The sequence below is a fragment of the Nematolebias whitei genome, chromosome 4 (genome assembly GCF_014905685.2).
Source record: "Nematolebias whitei isolate Nwh7 chromosome 4, NemWhi1, whole genome shotgun sequence".
Taxonomy (NCBI): Eukaryota; Metazoa; Chordata; class Actinopteri; order Cyprinodontiformes; family Rivulidae; genus Nematolebias; species Nematolebias whitei.
Window position 1 is genome coordinate 9,252,842 of NC_056501.1, and position 23,302 is coordinate 9,276,143.

Genomic DNA, 23,302 nt, shown 5'->3' on the forward strand with positions numbered 1-23,302 from the left:
TCTATCGGCTCTGTGTATTTAATGGTTACAAAGCATCTTTCCAGGTCTCTCTATCGGCTCTGTGTATTTAATGAAAACATTTGACACTCTGTGCTCCCAGGATCTCTGAGACTTGATGCTTTAATCTTTTATTTCCTCCAGGATCCGAACAGTTTTTTACGTGTTCCTCTGATGTTCGTTGTGTGCAGTTTCGATCGTGATGGGGGTTCCCAGCGTGAAGAGGGAGGTCCACTCCTACCTGACGGACACGCTCAGCTCCTTGATGTCCGAGCTCAGTTCTGCTGAGAAGGACGACTGTGTCATTGTCGTCCTCATTGCAGAGGTCAGTGTGTGTTCGAGTTATTTATCATTTCATGTGGCTACATTGTGTTGGGGGTTAGCAATAATATTTTTACCTGTATTTGTCTGTGTGGTTTTGTGTGCAGCTTCTAATTTTTATTTTTTTTCTGTAAACCTCATTTCCAAGATTCAAGAGGAAAGTAAAATAATTAGGTGCGCAAAGTTAATTGCATTTGTGTGTTTTAAAAAAAAAAAGAAACGGCTTATTTAAACAGAATGTTTAATTTGCTCACGTTTTTAACATTTGCTTCCATAAATAAATTGCCGGATTAAACATTTGTCCTTTAATGTTTCTGACTACATAAATAAACCTCAAGCCTGGACACTGGGTGATGGTATTTAATTACTCTTTATTTTATTACTCATTAATAAAATTGACATTCAGCTGCTTTTTGCTGCATGGTTTCAACAGAAGCTGCGTCTACTAAGAGCTGACATTTTCCAGAGCTGATCCTTGACCCCGGTCTGTTTTCACAAACGTCTTAATTCATCTTATAATCAGCAGCTCAGACAAATCACAATCAATAAATCAATATTGTCTCGTTTTATTTCCTCCTGATGTTCCTCCGGATTAAACAAACTCTGCTTGATACTTGAGGAAAAGCTGACGCTCGCTGTTGTTTTTTTTTTTACAGAACACGGAGTTGTTTACTTAAACTTCCTGTTCACTTCTGCGCCTGCTATCAGCTAACAAAGTTAACAAAGCCATCAGCTGACTGCTAACAAAGCTAACAGCTAATGAAGCTACAAAAGCTAAGAGCTAAACGAGCTATTAAATAACAAAGTTAACAGCTAGTAGTTAGTTTGACTTAAAGTCCTGCGACGTGATGGAAACACTGCGTGCTGTGTGTGTGTGTGTGTGTTCTCTGTGAAGATAATTGACTGTCAGAATGAGTGTGTGTTGGTCTGAGTGCTTTCTCACATGTTTTCTAAAGGCCACTAGTTTAGCTAATGAGCTCTAAGACACACGCGCACATGAAAGCACATAGGTTTAATGTCACCGACTTTGTGTTTGATGTTAACTCCGATCTGCCTCAGCAGGAGGAAGGCCGATGTTTTTCCTTCTGAATCAGCCGTTTCCTGTTTTTTTTAACCGTTGATTTTATTTTGAAGTCAGAATCTCAGCTTTAATATCTGGTCGTCTTGAGTGTGTGCAGCAGGAACGGGCCGTCCGAGCAGAACCTGGTTTGCTCGGACCAATAAGGAGCAGCGAAGGCACTTTAAAGCTTTGAAGGGAAAAGATAAATATTAAATGAGCGAAACCTCAGAGAAAAGAACCCAGGACCACATCCTGCTGGTGGTGGATCAGCAGGTCCAGGATCAGGTTCTCTGCTGTCTGCAGGGTGACGTCAGCGTTTCTGTAAAGCAGAAGTTAAACCAATAAGATAAGATTAAGACCGAGACAGATAATTTACGAACGTTATTTTAATTATTAATGAACAGTTTTAAACAGAGGTGCATCAGGAGCAGCGGCTCCTCCCCACAGGTTTTTGATCAGCAGGGACACAGGAAGTAAAAAACTTGCTCGTCGGAGGTGAAGTTAGTAGTTTGGAGTGAAATCGTTTGATAAACGAGGGCTCCTGCTGATTATAGCTGCAAGAACATGAAACAGGAAGTGCAGATGTGGACGAACCTGTTTTTAGTCTGTCGTTAAAGATAGAAAAACCCACAGAGGTCCCTGAAGGTTCTTGAAAAAGGTGCATAGCTGATGAAAACTATAAACACACACACAATTAAAACGTGAAATAACTGCGTGTGTAGTTGATGCTGATGTTGTGTGTTTGTGCTTCCAGGCGGACCAGCAGTACGCCAGCGGAGTAGCAGACAACCTGAAGCAGCTGTAAGTCCACCTGCATGATGGGATGTTGTTGCTATGACAACAAGCGCTCCTCGTTCTCTCTTCATTAAGTTCCCGTCCTGGTTACGGAGCCCTGCAGGTGCCCCCAGCGCAGCGTCCGTCCTGAAACAACATCTCCAACTATTCTTGGTCGTTTTCAAACTTCAGCTCCTCTCAGCGGCAGAAAAGTTAAATGTGAATTTTTTTTTTAATCGCCTCACGTGAAGCCGGCTGTGAGACGGGGAGCTGAGGAACCATCTCCAAATGAGTCCAAGCTGCATGTTCTGTTTGGTTTTAATGACACCACAAACAGAACTGAAGGGGCTGTTGTGTGTAGACTGTCCAGAAAACCTGGTTTTACCACCGGTGTTCTGCTGAAATCTGTTCCCTGTTTAGCTCATCCCCACTGATCCAGCTGAAGACAGCCGCTGCACAGAAACAAACCCCCTGAGCTAAAAACTGTTTGTTTGTTTGTTTATTTGTTTGTCTGACTGCGTCTTTCGTCTCAGTTTTCCTGCAGAGATCCAGTCGGGTCTGTTGGAGGTCGTGTCTCCATCCCCCCACTTCTACCCCGACTTTTCACGACTCCGAGAGTCCTTCGGAGACCCGAAGGAGAGAGTCAGGTTTGTTTGTTTGTTTGTTTGTTTGTTTATAACGGTAATTTTTGTTTGCACAATAAAAGCTGATGATTTTTACGTTGTTTAATTTGAAGGGTGTAGGAGGTTTTGAGGCTGCCAACACGATCGTTTCAGGTTTGAAGACAGAAAGTTTCGTCTGAAGGCGTTAAAAACGGGGTGTTTATCAGCGGTTGATGAAAATAAAATCTGTTGTTTGTTTTGGTTTGTTGTTGTTGATGAGAGGAAGCTGTCGGCCTCATAAACGTCTTTGCTCCGTGAATAAAAACCTCGGCGTCAGTTTCTCCTGAGCTGCACCCTGGATTATAAAACTGAACCCTTCAAAGTGTTTGTCTGAACCTGTTGGTTCTGTTAACGTGGGTTCCCCTTGAGATGTTTTACTAACACGGTCCAGGCAGGATCGTATGCACCTCCAGGCGTTGTTGGCGTCAAAATGGACCCAGTATATTCAGAATATTCTTTTTCCTTTTGCCTCAATTCAAACTTTTATTCCCATTTTTAATCATAAATGTTTGAAGAATTTAATCTGTTTAGAAATATCGGCCTTTATCCACAAACTGCAACAAATGAAATGTTAAATTCTGTAAATTAATTCAACCTAAATCATAAGTTCTCAGCTTGCCGTGTCTTCAAACTGTTTTTTGATCTGTTCAAACCAAAGAACTCTGATTTTAAGGGTTATTTAGACTTAATATAATACCGGTAATTTCATCTTTTTTTTTTTTTAAGGGATGTATTCCCCAATTAGTGATAAATTAATTTATGAAGTATTAAACAATTTATTTGTTAATCATGAATGCACATGTTTTCACCCCCTTGTGGAAAACAGGACATTTGTTTTTCATTCCCCTCTCGTGGTGAGTTCAAGTTCAAGACTCTTTATTATTTCCAAGGGACAATTTGTTTCACAGTCTGTAGTCACATAAAACTAGACAAGACATTGAGACATTAAAAATATTAAAACATTAATTATTACATTAAAATAACAGAAATCATCACTGTTCGTTGGGAAGCCTGATCACTACAGAGATAAATGAGATTTCGTCTGTTAAGTCCTACATCTGAGCTGCAGTTGCCTGCTTCCAGACGGAAGCAACCTGAACTCACCATGGAGTGGATGATCAGGATCTGCCAGAATCAGCCTGGCCTTGTTCACTGACTTCACCTTGTGTAGGTCAGTGAGGTTCTGTAGGGCTGTGCTCAAATGTTCTGCTCTTTATATTTGTGTTTATGTTCCTCAGAACTCTTTGTATCCTCACGTTTGTATTTATAAATAATAAACTTAGTCATGATTTAAAGAACTGCATTAAAGTTTTTGAGTCATTTCTGGTCACATCAAACGCGGGCCGGTCTGATTCTTTTGTTCCTTCGAGCTGTTTGTTTTGTAAACTCTGCTGTTTTTCAGGTTAAATCACAAAACTGTGTTCAAGTGAAGAATCTGTTGATGCCTTTGTGTAATTCTTGGTGTAATTTATGAACTTTCTGAGGAACTGATGCAGCTGAACTCCATTAGTTTATTTTCTGGTTAAAACCAGCTCCGAGTGTTGGTTCTGTAAACTTTCGGCTCCTCGTTTTTCCACGCAGATGCCTTGTTTTGAAACCGGTTTGATTTGTCTTCCTGCAGACCGATGCTGCGGAGGTGAATTTGAATCCTGCCGTGGTGTTTGTTCTCGCTCTCGGAGGTGATGGAAGCTGCTGTTTGATACCAAACAGGTCGTGTGTCTAAATTAGCTGATGATTATCATCATCTGTGCGCTGACGTAATCCATCATTACTGCAGCCTAATTACACACTTCACACGAGTTTAATCAGCTGTGAGTTCGGCTGCTGTTCCTCCGGAAGCAGACAGATGTTGTCCTGATGTTTGCGCGTCCACTAATTCCATTTAAAATGAGATAAAACAGATTCCCTGCTGATAACAGGACGTCTCTCCTCCTCAGGTGGAGGACGAAGCAGAACCTGGATTACTGTTTCCTGATGATGTACGCTCAGTCCAAAGGAACGTACTACGTTCAGGTAAAGAAACGCACGAAGACTTGTCGACAGATGTGGACAGATGTGCCTCAGAACGCAGTGGAGGTTATAATACAACACGCAGTCAGAAAAAAAGTTCAACAACCTCGATCACAGATAAACAGAAACAAACAGGAAACACGTATAAAGTAGAGAATTTGCATTTCCTGTGAAAATGCAGTGTGAATGCTTATTGCTGAAGAACTAGCTCAAAACGGCTGAAATTAGCTAAAAATGCTAAAAAGTAGCTGAAAAGGTAGAACAAGCATAAATTAGCAGAAGAAAGATTATATGTTTGTCCGATTAAGCTGAAAGAAGCAGAGATGAGCACAAACAAGTGGAAATTATCTGAAAAAAGCTGAAATTAGCACAAAAAAACAGCTAAAAGGTAGCTAACTAAAACTAAACTAACCGAAACTTACCAGAGGGGAGTGGAGAGAGCTCATTTTTACTGAACTGGGCTGAAAAAAGTTGCAGTTGGTGAAAAAAAAGTGTAATTAGCTGAAAAGGCTAAGATTAGCATAAAAACGGCTAAATAGTAGCCGAAATAACAAACTAGGAGAAATAAGCTGAAAGGACCACAACAAGCTTAATTAGGCTGAAAGGTGCCAACATTTCCACGACAAACTTGAATTTATCAAGAACAAAAAGCTTTTTTTTTTTAAATTAAATTAGCTAAAAGCTTGCTGAAAGGGTAGAACAAGCCTAAATTAGCAGAAGAAACCAGAAAGAACATGCTTGTCCAATTAGGCTGAAAAAAGCAGAATTGAGCACCAAAAAAAAAAGTGGAAATTATCTGAAAAAATAAAATAAAAAAAACAAATCAGAAATAACACACCAAAACAAAAAAAAAACAGCTGAAAAGTAACTAAAAAGGCAGAAAGCAACATAAATTACCAGAAGAAATGGGAGAGAGCACATTTTTGCTGAATTAGGCTTGAAAAAGTTTTAATTACTGCAAAAAAAAAAAAAAAAGAAATTTGCTGAAAAAGCTAAAATTAGCATAAAACAGCTAAATAGTAGCTGAAATAACAGAACAAGCTAAATTTGAATCAATAAGCTGAAATTAGCAGAAATAAATTAGAAGAAGCACAAACATTTTATAATTGGCAGAATAAACGTAAAAGGATCACAAAACAGCTGAAATTAGCTGAAAGGAGCTGAATAAAGCTAAAATTTGCACAAGGAAGCTGAAAGAATCTGAAGCAGAACAAAATGTGAAAGGAGCAGTAAAAGGTAAAAAGAACAGATCTAAAGATTTGAAGGATGTAAAATGAGCTCAACTCATTTTCTATAAGACAAAAAAGGCAGAAAAGGCTAAATATTTCAAAAAGCTAAAGTTACACCAATACCTAAAGTCATAGTACCCTTCTCCTGAACGAGCTGAATGTTTCGATATATGATTCGTTGAAATATCACAAATTGTGGAATGAGAAAGATGCTGAAAAACACAGAAGAAAAATGGATCAATCAATTAAGTGAGTGCTTCAACATTCACACAATTACAGACGAGAGAAATACAGAGATACAAATAAGAATAAAAATAAACAGGAGACGAAAACAAACATACAGGGGAGAAAACGAAAACAGAAAATGGAAATATTTACAGAAAAATGTCCAATAATTAAATAAAAATACATTTTTGTGATAGAATAAAGTAAAAAGATTGTTGAGGGAAAATAAACAGTAAAAATAGAATAAAATAGGCTGAAGGAAATTTGACGTGTTCCAACAGAACTAAAACTTTTACAAGGCAGGCAGAAACACAGAGTAAAAGGTAAGTCTCGGACAAACCGTCTTCGTCTGAAAACTAAAGAACTTCTTGAGCCGTGACCAGCAGAAGGTTCTGAAAGAAGCACCTGCAGCTCGGTGTGTGAACTGAAGATGAGGAGGACAAAAGAGTTTTAGAAAGTTCCAGCATTTTTTAAAGTGACAACTAATTTTATAGAACTACAAGAACAGACTGCACCTCACTGCTTAAGTTACAATAAAATGATTAAAATAGTTTAAAAAGGTTAAATAAATTATTTTCTGTGTATTTCTTCCTGTTTGATTCCTCGGTTTGCATCATTTTACAGAAGTAGATAAAGAAAACGGCTGTCTCCGATCCGTCTCTGATCTGTCTCTGATCTGTCTCTGATCTGTCTCTGATCTGTCTCTGATCTGTCTCCGATCCGTCTCTGATCTGTCTCTGATCCGTCTCCGATCCGTCTCTGATCTGTCTCCGATCCGTCTCTGATCTGTCTCTGATCTGTCTCTGATCCGTCTCCGATCTGTCTCCGATCCGTCTCCGATCTGTCTCTGATCCGTCTCTGATCCGTCTCTGATCTGTCTCCGATCTGTCTCCGATCTGTCTCTGATCTGTCTCTGATCCGTCTCTGATCTGTCTCTGATCCGTCTCTGATCTGTCTCTGATCCGTCTCTGATCCGTCTCTGATCCGTCTCTGATCCGTCTCTGTCTTCCAGTTGGAGGACGACATCGTGGCTCGTCCAAACTACTTCTCCACCATGAAGAACTTCGCTCTGCAGCAGCCGCTGGAGGAGTGGATGATCCTGGAGTTCTCTCAGCTCGGGTTCATCGGTGAGTTCCTCCTGTCGGAGGAGGCGGAGATGAACGTTTGTGGTTTTCTCTCACAGAAAGCCCGAGTCGACGTCAAACTGTTGCACGGTGGGGCTCGGCGCTCCGAGTCCAGCGGGACCTCTCTGAAGTGGTCCGAGTCCCTCGCCGCTCGAGGCGTCGCTTCCTCCATCAGAAGAAGTTAAACCTTTTATAGGCTGAGTTATTGATTTCGCTAATTGCAACAGAGAGACGGGGGAAAAAAACAAAACAATTAATGATGTCGTCGAGCGTCGTGCACCCGGAGGGGAGCCGAGGAGTCCAAACTCATTTATTTTTATTGGTTTAAGTGGAGCGTGGGATGGATGAGGGGGGACTCTGGTATTAATAGAATCGTGACTAATAACGCCGAGTTTTAATCGATTCAATCAGCCCTTCTTTCTGCACGAGGACAAACGCTGCGATGTGCTTCATCTCCTGAGTGGAGATGATGAAACTGCTGCTTCACGAGAGGGACGGTAACGCACCGGGCCTTCGTTCTTCTCTCTTTGCTCTACGAAAGACAAAAACTGAGTCGTACAGCCGAGGGAGAAGATTGAAAACAACTGCTCCTAATAAACGAGACGCAGGAAAACCAGAGCCAGAGGAGAGTTGAGGAAACCGCTGCAGAGTCTGAGAGGATCCTGGACAAACGGAAAGAAACGAAGCTGAGACGTTCACCTGAGATCAAAGAGCTCGTTGGGTTTCATCCGACAGGAAGTTGATGTCCCCGAACGGAAATCAACGAATTCATCCTAAACTGTAAAACCAGTAGAAGGTTTTTATTTACGTCTTTCTGGGGGGAGTCTTTGCCTCAGGTGGAGATCAAGTATCTGGGCGTCTTGTTCCTGGGGGATGGTAGGGTGGAGTTGGATTGGCACCTCGCTTTGGAGGTTTTCTGGGCACGTTCTACTGGTAAGAGAACCCGGTTCAGAACCGGAACCCGCTGGAGCGATTGTGTATGCTCTCTGGTCTGGGAACACCTTGGGAGAGGAAGGTCTGGGTGACCCGATGATGTGGCCTCTGTGACCTGGTGGAAGGTGGACACTTTAAGTTTGCTGTAATATGCCATCAGAACCATTTACCATCAGAACCATTTACCATCAGAACCATTTACCATCAGAACCGTTGGGTTCGAACCAGACGCTGATTTCCCACTTGGATGTTTGTATGTTCTTCTTCAGCCCTGGCTGCCTAAACATGGTGCTCCTCCTCCTCCCTCCGGCCCTCGGCTCTGACCCAACGAATCCTCCGTGACCCGAGTCGGCTGCGAGCGGCGGCTGCTTTAATAGATTCGTCCGGGTCCAGCTGACTCACCGAATCACATCAGACCGCGGAGGAGCTGCAGGCGGCTCTCTAACTCAGCTGCTCGCGTTTACTAAGTTTAGCTCCGGTTTTTGTCTCCGCGGTTCTCCAGAGGCTCCGAACATCCGACCCTCCGGAGGCCGACACGTCCAAACCGATCAGGAAGAACCAGACGAGGTCCGGGAGCGGGTTGAGCTTGTCTGCAGGCCGTTAGCTCGTCAGAGTTTGAGCCCAGCGAGGCGGGCTGACCTTTGACCTTTGTATTTCAGAGGATCTGGAACAGAAACCCGCTGAAGGGAAACTGGGTTTGTTTGGTACCGGTGAAGAACTGAGTCATGATCGGTTTCAACTAAAGAGGCTGTTTGAGCCAAAATGGGTCAAATTGTGGAACGGCTGTCTTCTGTTCAGAACCAAACTGATGCAGGACGAGTCGGTCAGAACGCTGAGTCAGCGTTCACGTTTATTGTCACGACGTTCTTCGTGTTCTGTACGTTTTTCTGCATCAAACCCATTTCTCACTTTGTGCTTTTTAAATCGTTCATGAATCAAAACGTTCGGCTCGTTCAGTAGATCGGTACCGAGGCTTTTGTTTTTAACGCTTTAAACGCTTAACGTTTTCAAACGCTTAACTTTATTTACTTTTTATGTTTCTCCGTAGCAGTGCACTTTGTTCTGTCTGAACAAACTGGCTTTGTTTTTGTATCCTTATGATACGTTTGGCTTTTAGCTAGCCTTCTGGTATTTTTAGCTTTTAGCAACCGTTCTTGTACTTTAACCTTCTAGCCAACATTTTGCTACTTCCCCTTTTAGCTTGAATCTTGTAGCTTTAGAGATAGCCTTTGTTTATTTTTAGCTTTAGCTATGGACGTGTAGCTTCCACCTAACATTTAGCTTCTTTTACGGTTCACTTGCTTTTTTAGGCTTAGAGCTAGCTTTTTGCTATTCTTAGCTTTCAGCTACCATTCTTGTACTTTTAGCTTCTACCTAACATTTTGCCACTCTACTTTTTAGCTAGCGTCTTGCTTCTTTTACTTTTTAACTGGCATCTAGCTTCGTTTAGATTTAGCTAGCATCTTGCTTCTTTTAGTTTTTATCTATGGACGTGTAGCTTTTACCAAACATTTAGCTTCTTTTACAGTTGTCCTTCTTTTTTAGGCTTAGAGCTAGCTTTTTGCTATTTTTAGCTTTCAGCTACCATTCTTGTACTTTAACCTTCTAGCCGACATTTTGCTACTTCACCTTTTAGCTAGAATCTTGTAGCTTTAGACCTAGCTTTTAGTTATTTCTAGCTTTTAGCTATGGACATGTAGCTTCTACTTATCATTTAGCTTCTTTTATGGTTGTCTTGCATTTTTAGGCTTACAGCTAGCTTTTGGCTATTTTTAGCTTTCGGCTACCATTCTTGTACTTTAACCTTCTAGCCGACATTTTGCTACTTCACTTTTTAGCTAGAATCTTGTAGCTTTAGAGCTAGCCTTTAGTTATTTTTAGCTTTTAGCTATGGACGTGTAGCTTCTACCTAACATTTAGCTTTTTTATGGTTGTCTTGCTTTTTTAGGCTTAGAGCTAGGTTGTTACTATTCTTAGCTTTCAGCTACCATTCTTATACCTTTAACTTCTACCTAACATTTCGCCACTCTACTTTTTAGCTAACATCTTGCTTCTTTTTCTTTTTAGCTAGCATCTAACTTCATTTACATTTAGCTAGCATCTAGCTTCATTTACATTAAGCTAGCATCTTGCTTCTTTTAGCTGGTGTTTGTTTTTTTTAGCTTTGATTCAGTTTCAGCTTCTTTAGCAGATTTCAACATTTTCACTGAATTCTAACAGAAAATCCTGGTTCTGATTTAAATAAATGATGATTTGTTTATTAGTTTATCCAAACTGAACCAACAGGAAGTGCTCCTTTCCCTCTGCAGGCAAAATGTTTAAATCCTTGGACCTGTCGCTCATCGTGGAGTTCATGCTGATGTTCTACAAAGACAAGCCCATCGACTGGCTGCTGGACCACATCATGTGGGTCAAAGTGTGCAACCCGGAGAAGGATGCAGTGAGTGGGCTCCTTCCTGTGCAGAACTCCTGATGCAGAACCTGTGTGGTTCCTGTCCTGCAGGGCGGTTTCAGGTCTGATCCTGTCTGTCTCCTACAGAAACACTGCGACCGACAGAAGGCCAACCTGAGGATCCGCTTCAAGCCGTCGCTCTTCCAGCACGTCGGCACGCACTCGTCTTTAGCCGGGAAGATCCAGAAACTGAAGGTGGGTTCTGGTCTGTAGATTTAATTTGGCTGATCCAGGTTCTGTTTTTATCTTTCACTCAGCTTCAGCTCAAATATACCTGAGTTTAATATTTCTGATGTTTCTCAGGAATAATCACGATGAACACATTACATTTTTAATGATATTGAAAGAATCTTTAGCAGGATTAAGATTTATTTAGCTCTTTATTTCTTCAGTTTGAAATGGACATTTATTTTCATCAGCTTTTGCTGATTTTGTTTTATTTTGCAGCATCCCCTTATTACTTGTGGCACTTTATAAAAATAAAAGCCACAAAATGTTTCACAATAAAAGCACAGGAACACGCAGCGTGCACAGGTATAACACGATTTGACAGCATTACCGTAAAGTAAAACAGATGGAAGAGTTTTTATATATTTTTTAAATTTAAATTATCTAAAATGACCTAAATTAGGCAAAGGTTAAAGAATTGTTTTCTAAATAGGCGAGGATGTATAGAAATACTTAAAAGAATTATAACTTGTCTGAGCGTCTCAAAAATGTTGATTAAATAAGTTTCTTTTTTTTTTTTTTTTTGAGCTCAGTTTAAGTGTAGAAACATTGTGAAGTGTTTCAATGAACTTATCGTCATCGCTCAATTTTTATTTTTTATTTTTTTTTATTTTTTATTATTATTTTTTTTTAAAGAGAGAAGAAAGAAGAATAATTAAATAATAAAAGAGAAATAGATAAGACGAGAGACCACCACGACAAAACAACATGCACAGCACAATGCCACCCACAATATCACCATGAAACATTCGACATTGCACAAGGAATCATCTAGCTTCCACCACTACCCAACCTAGCGTGCATCTGTCACAGCACCTGAATCCAAACACCCGCGCAAGCACGCCTGCCACCACCAGATTTCTCCAAAAGAATGCCCAATAGTGGACGCGGGGGCCCACAGACCCGTCCCCCAGGACACAATGGCAACATAGGGAGGACCGGAGCCACAGACACACAGCGGCCCACAGGCCCGGAGCCCCAGGAGTCTCCCAACAGGGAGAACCGCACCCCCCAGAGAGGAGCAGAGGAAAGAACCGGGTGACCCCAGCCACCACAATGCAGAGCTTCCAGGAAGCTGCAGCGACGAGCCCACAGGTCCGGCCGGCGACCCATGCCCCCCCAAGTAGATCCGGCCATGGACACCGAGCCCCAAGCCCCGAGGCCATACCACCCCCCGGCAGAGCCCCGACAGAGCCAGGGCACCCAGGCCCCGCCAGGCAGCAACCAGGGCAGACCGACGTGCACCCCACCACCCAGCCCAGACACCGAGAGCCACCAATGCACCGGCGGCAAGGGGGTCCCCCGCCAAAGGGGGGCACGACCGGGGGGAGTGGGCCCCACACCAAATGTGGGGCCCAAATTGATCCAAGAGAGGGGTACCACCAAAAACCCAACCTGAGCAACCAACAGGCACACACAGATAGCATGCACCATCTACCTGACAGCGACCACAGGCCGGCCCCAGCCCAAAGGGCAGAGCAGCAGGGAGCCGCAGCTGAGGAGGGCCGGCCCCCACATCAAGAGCCCTGCACCATAGGCCCGGAGACGCCCCAGCACGCCACCTATGCACCCCCCCCACACACACAGCACCCCCACCGCAAATGCCACACAGGAAGACCAGCCAGTGCCCCGATGAGGCGAAGCCACGCCCCCAACCGCCGCCCTACACCACCAATGACCACACGTACACTACCATAGCCGCCCCCCCGCCGAAAGCCGGCAGCCACCCCGGTCAAAGTGCCGGCCATCGCAACCAGGAACCTAGATTAAAAGAATCGGAACAGCCCAGGAGGAACCGAAGCACCGGCCCCACCACTGACCGCCCCCAAGACCCAAAGCCCACCCACAGCCCAGACCCCAACAATGTGCCCCCCTCCCCCTCCATCCCAGACCCCTAGTGTCACACAGAGAAAGGAGGTGTTTGTGATAAAAAAAAAAAATAAAAAAAAAAATAATAAAAAAAAAAATAAATAAAAATAACTAAAATAAAAAAAAATAATAATAATCTATATATGCATAAATAAATTATGAACAGACCCACTTCCTCCTCCTCCCACTCGAATATGGTGTTGATGCATGTTGTTATACAGTGCGTTTAAAATGGGGGGATGAGGTGGCGATCGGCACAGACCCACCTCTTGCCCAGAGAGCAGGCGGTGCCCGTTCACCCCTCATCTCCGCCCCGAACCCTAAATGTCTACATGCTACATATGAGAGTGGGCACAGGTCCGGGGAGGTGGAAATGGTAGTACATCCCACCACCTAAGTGCGATCATGTGCCCACTCCAGATCCTATATATGCCTGTGTCGTGAGAGTGTTATAAGTGAGTGTCTAGGTTGTATATTAAAATTAGGGCCCAGGACCCCACCAGCCACGGAGATGGATGATTCTCCCTGTAGCTCAGTAGTGCACCTGAACCCCAAAACCCTGTTTGAGTGGTGGTGTGGTGGAGTGGGCGGAGGAGGACGTTGGGATGGGGAGGTGAACTGAGGTGGCAATGCCCCCCCAGGGGACCAGCTCCCCCGCTGACCCCAATAGGCACCCCCACTCTCCGAGATCCACCAGGGGACAGAGGGTTATTAAATAAGTTTCTAAACAAACAAAATTCAGAGAAGACAAATTGTTTTACATGAGATGAACAAATAAATTTTAATATAAATATATAAAGCACATACCTTCTAACTTGGTTTAATTTCTTAATGTAATGCTTCTTCAGTTCATTAATCCAGTTGTAGGTATTTCTGTCTGATGGTTCCCTCTCAGAGGTCAGAGGTCACACACCCAAACTCATTGACTTCCATTCTACCAACACAGGAAGTGAAGGCTCTTTTTAACTTGCCATATCTCCTCCATTACACCCTGTAAAACCATTAACCTGAACCTGTGGTACCATCAGAACCTTGTGCTGATCTCGAGTCGAGACACTTTTTGATCCAACTTCTAGTTTTAACACATAGGCTGTTTGTCTGAGGCTTACTTTTTACTCTGTGTTTCTGTCTGAAGCGCTGCTCTGTGCTGCCCCGCCCCTTCTGCTCCCTAAAAAAAAAGGCAGGAATCACCATGGCAACCAGTGACTCAGCATGTTGTGGGTCTTCTATATTACCCAGCATGCCTGTCTTCCTTCTGTGTTTCCATCATGGCCGCCCCCATAGATCCTGTAGAACCTCAGATTTCATGTCGTCGCTAATCGGACCTTTGATGTGCAGGAGGATTCAGTTGGAGGGTTCACAGGAACCAGGACGAGAACTGAGACTGGAGTTTCAAAATAAAGCTAATAGATACTTTTCAAAATAAAAGTCTGTCTCGGTCCAAGTTTCGATTGTGACAAAAGGAAGTTCTGAGTTCCTGCTGGACTTTAGAGGAGGAGGTTGATGGACGTTGGAGCTGCTTTGCTCTTTAAAGTTTCTTCAGAAACATTCTACTTTTATTTGTTAAGGATTTGTTTTGAATTTGGGCGTAAATAAATATTTTCTCCGGGTTTCGTCTGTAGCTTGTACAGAACCCGTGGTTGCGGCTCGGTTCGAGCCTATGCAGCCCAGCGCCTCGACATAATGCCTCTGATTACTGCGTTAGGAGCCATATCAACCCAGCTGCTGCAATCTGCTCTAATCAATTGGATATCGATCCGACTGTCTCTGTGGAGTCTGAACTGGAGAGAGTTGCTCCTTGGACCGAGTAGACTGAGGTGAACGCAGCTGCTTTCAATCAACCCGACTCCTGCACGTCGAGCTGAAACCAGAGGAGACGTAAAGAGGGTTGGATTTTTTATTTTTTTTTATGGAGTCTTGTAATTTAGAATAAAAAAACATCTGTCATCAGATCCACAAAAATCAACAACAGTAAACAAGGTAATGTTTGGATTTAGAGCATTTAAAGGTCTAAGGAGACCTGTTCAGGGGTCCCCCGCCTCTAAAACTGGAGACCATTGGAGACAGACCGCAGCTCCCCAAGACCTGTAGAGGAAACAAAATGGAGGGACGGATAAACGAAAAGTGAACAAAATGCTAAAAGTAGCAAAAGGCTCAAAACTCTTAGCTTAAAGCTAAAAGCTAGCTAAACACCCAAAGTAGCAGAACTGTAACACAAAGCTAAAAGCATCAAGATGATCCTACAGAGAAAATATTTGTAAATCAAGTTAAAGAGTTTGCAAAGTATAAATGTTACAAAAAGTAAGAGTCACTGCACCCAAGTCTGGGACCATTTTGTTTAACAGCTAAAACATCAAAACGTCTGCAGAAGTTATGGACTGTAGAAATTAGAACGCTGAATCTGGATCGGGTCTTTGGTTCCGAAAGATTCGAGTCAAACCTCCGCGGAGTCATTATTTATTAAACAGAAACCAAATGTTAAAGCCGTGAGTGGAAAAACTGGGTCCAGTCCTTCATACAGGGGTGCGTTAACACAGTGCCAGAGCGGAACAAAACCAGCAATGGCCTCAGACAGATGGAGGCAGCTGGTGGTGGAGGGATGATGGTTTGGGTCAGCTCTCCCAGCAGTGAAACCCCAGCTGGTCCAGATCGTGTCTCCATTGACTCTCCTCGGCCGCCTGGATCAGATCCAAGACCCTGATGCTGTCTCAGAGAGACTCCCGGGTCTGCAGCACATAGTTAGACTCTGTCGGACCGGTTTATGATCCTTCTGGACCATCCGGTTCCTCTCAGGAGCACCGTCTCAGTCCAGACTGTGGCTCCATGATGGTTGACTGAGCTAAGAGAACATCTCCCCTCCTAACACGTCGGGCGAACTCCCTCGAACTTTGGACCGGTTCTGCGGTCCTTCAGAAAGATTCTGCTCCTAACACTCAGAGGCTTGGATGTTTCTGTGAAACACTTTGGATCACAACAAATCTTCAAAACCTCAAAGTACAGACGATGAGCTTTGATCAGTTCTGCCGCAGGAAGTCTGCTTCAGGTTCGTTCTGTAAAACGGATCAGAACCATGAAGCAGCCGTGACCAGGGGTCAGCCAACATCTGTGATGAGACGAGAAACCTGCTGCCGGATCTGAGGACGCTCCTCAAACGTCTTCCTGTGGAACAGCCCCCACCCCCGGCAGCTGTTCTTCTTCTCCATTTAAAAATCGCCTCGTTAGTCGGACTCGTTAGCGTTCCGTTGGTGACGCAGCGTGGCGCTCACAGCTGTCGGCAGTGACACGTTCAGAACCAGCAGCGACAGCCGACACGTTCAGAACCATGCTGACAGGCTGAACCAACACGTCAGCAGCTGAAATAATCAACAAAAGATCCAAAAACGGCTTCAGCTCAGATCAGCTGAACCATCAATCCTTCTCGGAGAAAAAAACACCTCCAACTATCTGAGTCTCAGCCGAAATAATATCTGCTTCAATTTTTTATTTTTATTTTGGTAATCTAAAATAGTCCCATTTCAGGAAAAAATTGATTTTCTCTGAAAGCAACAGGCTGAGAGCTCAGCCGAAACTCAGCTGTTAGAGCTAAAAGAAGCAGAGCAGCAGCTAAAATCAAAAGAAAGCAGATCTAGTTAAAAGCTATTGGATCAAAAGACTAGCTAAAAGTAACAAACACTGGATAAAAACAGCAAAAATGTACTTGAAAGTGGCAATCGACTAGTTAAACGTTTCAAAATGTAGCTAAAAGTACCAAAAGACAAACTGAAAGCTAAAAGAGTAGGATGGGAGCTAAATGTAGCAAAACAATAAATAAAAGTATTAGGAAATTGTGAGCTAAAGCTAAATTAGAAACATAATAGCCAAAATCCACAGACATACAGTATATAGAGACAAATTTATGCAGTATGTCTAGGGCCAAAATCTACCAAGTAGCAAAAGATTAGCTAAAAGTACCATAAAAATGGTTAAAAGTCAAAAGTATTAAAAACTATATATAAAAGCTAATGTATCAAAAGACTAGCTAAATATCACAAAACATCAAATATAAGCAGCAAAGATTTTGATAATAAAAGCAAAAGACAAGGTAAAGGTAGTGAAAGAGTAGACAATTGCTAAAAGTGACTCACTTAAAGCTAAAAGTAATAAAACACAAGCTAAAAACTAATGTTTCAAAAGAGCAGCTAAAACTAAAACTTTAGCTAAAAGCAGTAAAAGTGTAGCTAAAAGTAGAAAAAGCCTGGATAAAAGTATAAAAAAGGTTAGCCAAAAGCTAAAGTAGCAATATGGTAGCCAGAAGCTAAAAGTAGCAAAAGGCTAAATGTATGCAAAAGTTTGCTGAAAGAAAGAGGTAACAAATGTTAAAAACAGCAAAACACAAGTTAAAAGCACAACTAACAAAAGACTAGCTAAAAGTACCAAAAATCTTGTTAAATGCATCAAAAATGCATAGCTAAAAGCTAACAGAGAAAAAGACTAGCTAAAAGTCACAAAACAGATAAAAGCTGCAAGATGTTGGGTAAAAGTATCAAAAGGTTAGCTTAAAGCTAGATGTAGCTAACTTAATGCTGAAATAAGCTAAACACAAGTTAAAAGCTAAACGTAGCAATAGACTAAAATTATCCAAAAAGTTAATTAAAAGCTAAAAGTATCAAAAATGATAGCTAAAAGCCAAAAGTAGCAATATACTAACAGGACGTGAAAACAGCAGGATGCTAAAGCTAAAAGTAGCATAAGAAGCCACAATAAAAACTGCCACCTTGTCTCCAACAGTCTCTCCCCCCCCCCCCCCCCCGACTCCTCCTGACTGTCTCTGAACTTTTTCACCAACTCAGAAATCCTCAGTGAAACCCTCCATCATCACCTCCTCCTGCTCCTCCTCCTCAGATCTTCGTCTTTGTTCCTCTTCAGCTCTCAACTTCCTCCTTGTTCTTAGAAACCTGCACCAGAACCCTTCCTCTGGGTTCCTCGGGGACCTTCTCACTCGGGCCTGGATGGGTTAGGGATGATGACGTTTCTCTTAAACTCGTAGCCACGCGTGTCGTTTAAACGCTGTAATTATTTTTATACAAACTCAAACAAAACGGTTTTAGACACTAATTTACATTTTTTACACTCTGAGGGTTCTTCCTCCCCACGGGCCGCGATGCAGCATTTTCTGCTCGGCCTCATCGGTTCTGCAGGAACCTTCTGTAAGATGACTCTGTGGTTTTCCAGGATAAGGACTTCGGGAAACAGACCCTGCATAAAGGTCACGCCAACCCGCTGGCCGAGGTGACCACCAGCCTGAAGACCTACCAGCACTTCACCCTGGAGAAGGCCTACGCAGGGGAGGACTTCTTCTGGGCCTTCACCCCGGTGGCCGGGGACTTCATCAGGATACGGTTCTTCACGCCGGTCCGCATCGAGAGGTCAGGATCAGCAGGGGAACTTTATGGGGACTCTCGGGGCATCGAAGAACTCAGAGTCTGTTCCTTGGTTTTCAGGTATTTCTTCCGGAGCGGAAACATCGAGCATCCAGGAGACAAGCTCTTCAACACGTCGGTGGAGGTTCTACCTTTTGACGTGAGTCCTCAGATCCATCTCCATCTGGTCCTAAATGGAAGGAACAGCTTTTATATCGTGAAAATCCATCTGTTTAAAATCAAACCAGCTCCTTCAAGTAGAAACATCAAAGTCTCATAAATGGAGCACAAAATGTGAAACTTCTGCAGACGGATTGGACGTTTTACAAAAACTTCAGAGTTATTTCATGTTTTTTGGAGATTTAACAGTTTCAGGCTTTACTTTTCTTCACTTCCTTTTGATTCAGGGGCTCGAAAAATAAATTATGGATTTTTTTATGGATGATAACATATTTTGAGGCTTTAATTCAGTTTTCTTTATTGAGTGTGGAGTTTAAACGTTGGCTGATTCAGGGCAGATGAGACGATTGAAGTGGAAGCGTTTTAAATGTTTGCATCCTGTCAGATTACCTGATGCTGATTTTTTTTTTTTTTTTTTTTACCAAGAAAACATCGTTTTAAACGCTGATGTTTTATATTCTGGGCTCCTGGTCAGTTCGTACCTCCATCAGATTATACTTTCTTCGCAGCAGTCCCTCCAACAGTCAGGACTGAATTTACTGAAGTCAACTTTGGAAGTAAAGTTACATAATAATAATAATAATAATAATAATATCTATAACTAAAGCACAGTAAGTTTGTGTTTGTTAGGTGAGCTGATGGGTGCAAAACGTCAACCTGTGCAAACACAATGAAGATTTGCTTCCAGCATCCATTTAGGTGTGTATTTGCTCTTAACTTTCGTGTTGGTTAAGAAATAAACCTGACATCCTAATTCTGCCGTAATATTTTTCACTCATATGTTTTTTTTTTTTTTTGTTCTGTCTGAGGAAACTCTAAAAACAGCGTCACCCCTCAGACATCAGCAGTTAGTTATCAGTCAGGTGATAAATCAGGACCTTTTGTTCGTTACTTAAAGAGGAAACCGTCTTTAGCTCAGCTTGTAGTCGAGGACCGCGACCTTCTTTTTGCCAGCTCAGTTTGGGTTCTGAGGAGGCTGGAGGATGAATCCGTCTCTTCTCTGCGAGCCAACGGCTGATTAAAGCCGAGAGCCACGGCAGGAAGCCGACAGATTTGTTGGAGGAGGAGGAGGAGGAGGAGGAGGAGGAATGCTCCTGTTCAGATCAGCTGAGCAGAACAAAGAGACAAATAAAACAGTTAAAGGAAGCAGAAGGATGGAAAGAGGACCGGCAGCAGGGAGGGGAGGCGGTTACCATAGCAACACTGACCGAGACGAGGGAGGGAAGGAAGACGATGGGTGAAGTGGGTCTTCCTGTCAGACTGAATGTTTCAAAATAAAATCCAGCTGTTTGTTTTATCTGTATGATTCAGTTTGTGATGAGTTTAAATATTAAAAATAGGTGTTTAGTTCTGGTTGTTTATTTATTTTTGTTTGTTTTTTACAGAATATCCAGGCGGAGAAAGAAGCCCTGACTGAAGGAAGGGAGAAAACACCAAAGTACCATCGGACCGACGACGGATTCATCAGGATCGGTAAGAACCAACTCCGCAGAGCTTCATCTCTGAGGCTGAAGGTCTGCAGAGTCTCCTGACAGCTGATCAGGTCCAGGAGGTGTTGGAAAGATGCTCCTCCTCTTCCTCTAAGAGACAAACTTGAACAGCTCCTCTCATGAGACAGTCAGGACGTCGTTTAAAATGTAAACTAAAACCAGAACGCAGCAATTTGTGAACCTCAAACAGATTTCATGCACAGGGGAACACAGGAACCACCAAATGTTGAAACTGAGAAATTAAATTGTTTTCTGGGGGAACAAGTTGAGTCTAAACTGAAGCTTTTGCTTTGTGAGGAAATGATGGGACTTCCTCTGATAGTTGTATTAATTTTTGTGTCAGAGGCAACAAAATTCAACACCACTGCTGTCGTAGAACAAAACAAACTCCCAAACAATCAGATTTCATCAGAATTATTGGAAAGCTTTGGAGAACAGTCAGACTCAGAGTCAATGCATCACAAGTACAGAACATATTCATGCCTTGTCCCGGCTGAGTCTCCGACCCGCTCGGGCTTCCTGGAATGAAAACGTTTATTTTGTAGAAACTCGTGAGGGGCCTGCCCCTCCCCTTGGACTTGTCCTAGTGTTTTCAGAACCGGACCTAGGCGGCTAACAGCCTCACAGAAAGGAAAACATTTTTTAAAGTTTCTTACGAGGAGGGTGATAAGCGTCTACCCAGCTGTCCACTGGCGCCTGAGTGAAAGTGTTATAATGTCAAATATATCATTCACAGTGACCTTAAAGTAACAAAATGATTATAAATGTTATTATGGTCAAATAATATTGAATGTATCAGGAAGCAGATTGATAAATAATATTTTTCCATCACTACTTCAAGTTAACATTCTAACATTCTATGTATTTTTCTGCACTCGCTCTCGTGCAAGGCGGCTGCCTCCTCTCCTTCTCCTGTTCTCCTCCTGCTTTTTTTTTTTGCTCTCTGTCTGTGTATCGGAGCTGCTGGTACACATCTTCCGAAACTAAAACTACTGTCATGGATCTGGTGAGCTGGACTTTCAATGCAATTGACAAAATCTTTTCAACAAAGCAACAGGGTCCTGGAGAGCCCTCATGCCCCTTTGACACTCGTGCGGCAGGATACGTCATGGATCCGTGGGGAGTTTGGGAGCTGATGTGTCTTTCCGTTTTGTCTCAGGAGGACGCCGAAGATGTTTATATAATTGGATTCATGATAACAGGGTTTCTGCTTTCTGGCATTGGCGGATTCCTGTGTTATCGGCTATTAAGGAAGACGGCGGGAGCAGTTTTGGCAATGGCAAAACTTTTGGGTCTGTGTGAAGGTTTGGTTCGTGCTTCAAGTACTCAAAATCAGCTGAATTCCGCGCTAAACCATAAGATGGAAGGGATTTGTGAGAATCGCATTCCACCTGCGGCTTTTGGGACTCGCCAGCATGTTGGAGACGACCTTGGAGGAGCCTCATAGGAATGGACCAGTGGAATGTCCAATAATCTGGCCATTTTGGATCTTGAAAGTACCAGAAGAACTTAAGGATGACAAGAAAAAAAAACAGTCTGCCTGAAAAAAAAATCAACAATTGTGGATTATCTGAATCTGACTCCCCCAGTTGGCCTCGAAAACAGGCTGACTTATCAAATTTCTCCTGTGACATGTGTAAACTAAGGAAAAAGCTTTGTCTATAGCAACCTCGAAGGCTTATCAGAACTGTGCCGGCTGACCAACATCTCATCAGGACTATGGTCTATCTGGAAGTGCTTCATAGATAAATTTCACCGTCTCGTCATCAAATGCATATGTAATGTGTTTAGAAATGTGCTTGCTGGCACAAGTTGTTTTTTTGATATCTTAAATCATGTCCTGATAAAACAAGATGTGAAGAGATATTTTATTGTAATGCCACTATCCTATCCTCGATGGATAGTTTTACCCTTTTTAATCTAAAAAAGATTCTGAAAAAGGATAAGGGGCCGCGCTCCAGTAGCCGCAGCAACGTGCACTCCACCCATCTTTCGGACGACTGTACAAACATAATCTCACTGTATTTCAGTACAATGATAATAAAGCTTATTCTGATTCTGATAAATATACAAATCATTGTTTAGTTTTTGACAATTAGTGAATAAAAATCAACTTCTTTCTTCTCATTTCATGCTGCTGAAACAAATTCTACCTTTAAAAAGTGTGCAGACGTTGTAATTCCTGTCATTTGTGCAGCTGTTTTTACTTGCTGGAGTTCTTGAGGCAGGCAGAAATCAGCTGCAGCTTTTTATCCTCGTCATTAATTTTTCAGTGGAGTCATCGGATCGATCCGACTGTCTTTTAATTTCCTCGATGCTTTCACGATCACACGAGTAAAGAATCCAACAGGAAGTTGTTTAATCTGGAGCCAAATGGACCTTTAAAGTTTATCTTTGTTGTTTCGGTTCTGAGTTCTGATCCAGCATGCAGCTGTCAGTGAAACCTGCAGACTGGGGTTTTACGGGTTTTGTGTTTCTGAGAAAAGCTCCCAGCTGTTCCTGCAGCTGGAAACTCTGACAGCCCGTCAGATAAAACCTGCTGATGAACAATAACGCCGACGCTTTGTGGGGATTACATCTGTACCTGGAAGCCTCGCAGCTGCTCTCATAATCCCAGGGAATAAATCCCGGCAGAGATTACCGACCTGGTGAGTTGCAGCTGAAACGAGACGCCGGGTCGCTCCTGATGGAACGGTCTCTTCACACGAGAAGAAAACTGGACCGCAGGGGTCACCTAATGGACTCGTGATAAACATGATGGCTCTTAATAACCGCATAATCGCCCCGTAAATCTGCACGGAAAGCAGAGAAATCCCTTCATTACTTCAGGTTCCATCAAGACATGAATAATAAATATTTACCCACAAAGCTTTTAAAACGCACCCAAATGTGCTTTAAAGACGTCACGTTAAAGTCGCAGCTGATTTCACATCAAAAACACTGGAGTCCGAGCAGAAAAATAGGATTTTAATGAAAGGGATACCTATCACCCACCGGCTCACCCATTTTTGTAACTGTTAAACTTTTCAAAATATTTAACTTTATTTATAAATACTGTCCAACAGACCCCCATGAAGATCTGTTCAGCTCCTTCAGAAATCAGCTTCAGCTGCTCACTCTGGCTTTGACTTCTTCCCCATGCTTTTAGCTTTTAGTTACCGCCCGGCTACACTTAGTTTTTTGTGCTTTTATCTTTTATCTAGCCTTTTATCACTATTACCTTTTATCTAGCCTTTTGTCATGATTAGCTTTTATCTAGCCTTTTATCACTATTAGCTTTTATCTAGCCTTTTATCACTATTAGCTTTTATCTAGCCTTTTATCACTATTAGCTTTTATCTAGCCTTTT

General features: G+C 42.7%; 1 protein-coding gene across 1 annotated transcript in view; it reads left to right on the top strand.

Moving 5' to 3' along the window:
* Nucleotides 1–23,302, top strand: part of mgat4b (alpha-1,3-mannosyl-glycoprotein 4-beta-N-acetylglucosaminyltransferase B) — a 70,123-nt gene that overhangs the window by 43,848 nt on the left and 2,973 nt on the right. The window contains exons 4-13 of the mRNA XM_037675190.1: nucleotides 189–322; nucleotides 2,133–2,179; nucleotides 2,686–2,799; nucleotides 4,752–4,827; nucleotides 7,291–7,405; nucleotides 10,645–10,775; nucleotides 10,875–10,982; nucleotides 18,096–18,289; nucleotides 18,365–18,443; nucleotides 19,849–19,936. Of these exons, the coding sequence (XP_037531118.1) occupies nucleotides 189–322; nucleotides 2,133–2,179; nucleotides 2,686–2,799; nucleotides 4,752–4,827; nucleotides 7,291–7,405; nucleotides 10,645–10,775; nucleotides 10,875–10,982; nucleotides 18,096–18,289; nucleotides 18,365–18,443; nucleotides 19,849–19,936 (1,086 nt within the window). The remainder of the gene's footprint in view (nucleotides 1–188; nucleotides 323–2,132; nucleotides 2,180–2,685; nucleotides 2,800–4,751; nucleotides 4,828–7,290; nucleotides 7,406–10,644; nucleotides 10,776–10,874; nucleotides 10,983–18,095; nucleotides 18,290–18,364; nucleotides 18,444–19,848; nucleotides 19,937–23,302) is intronic.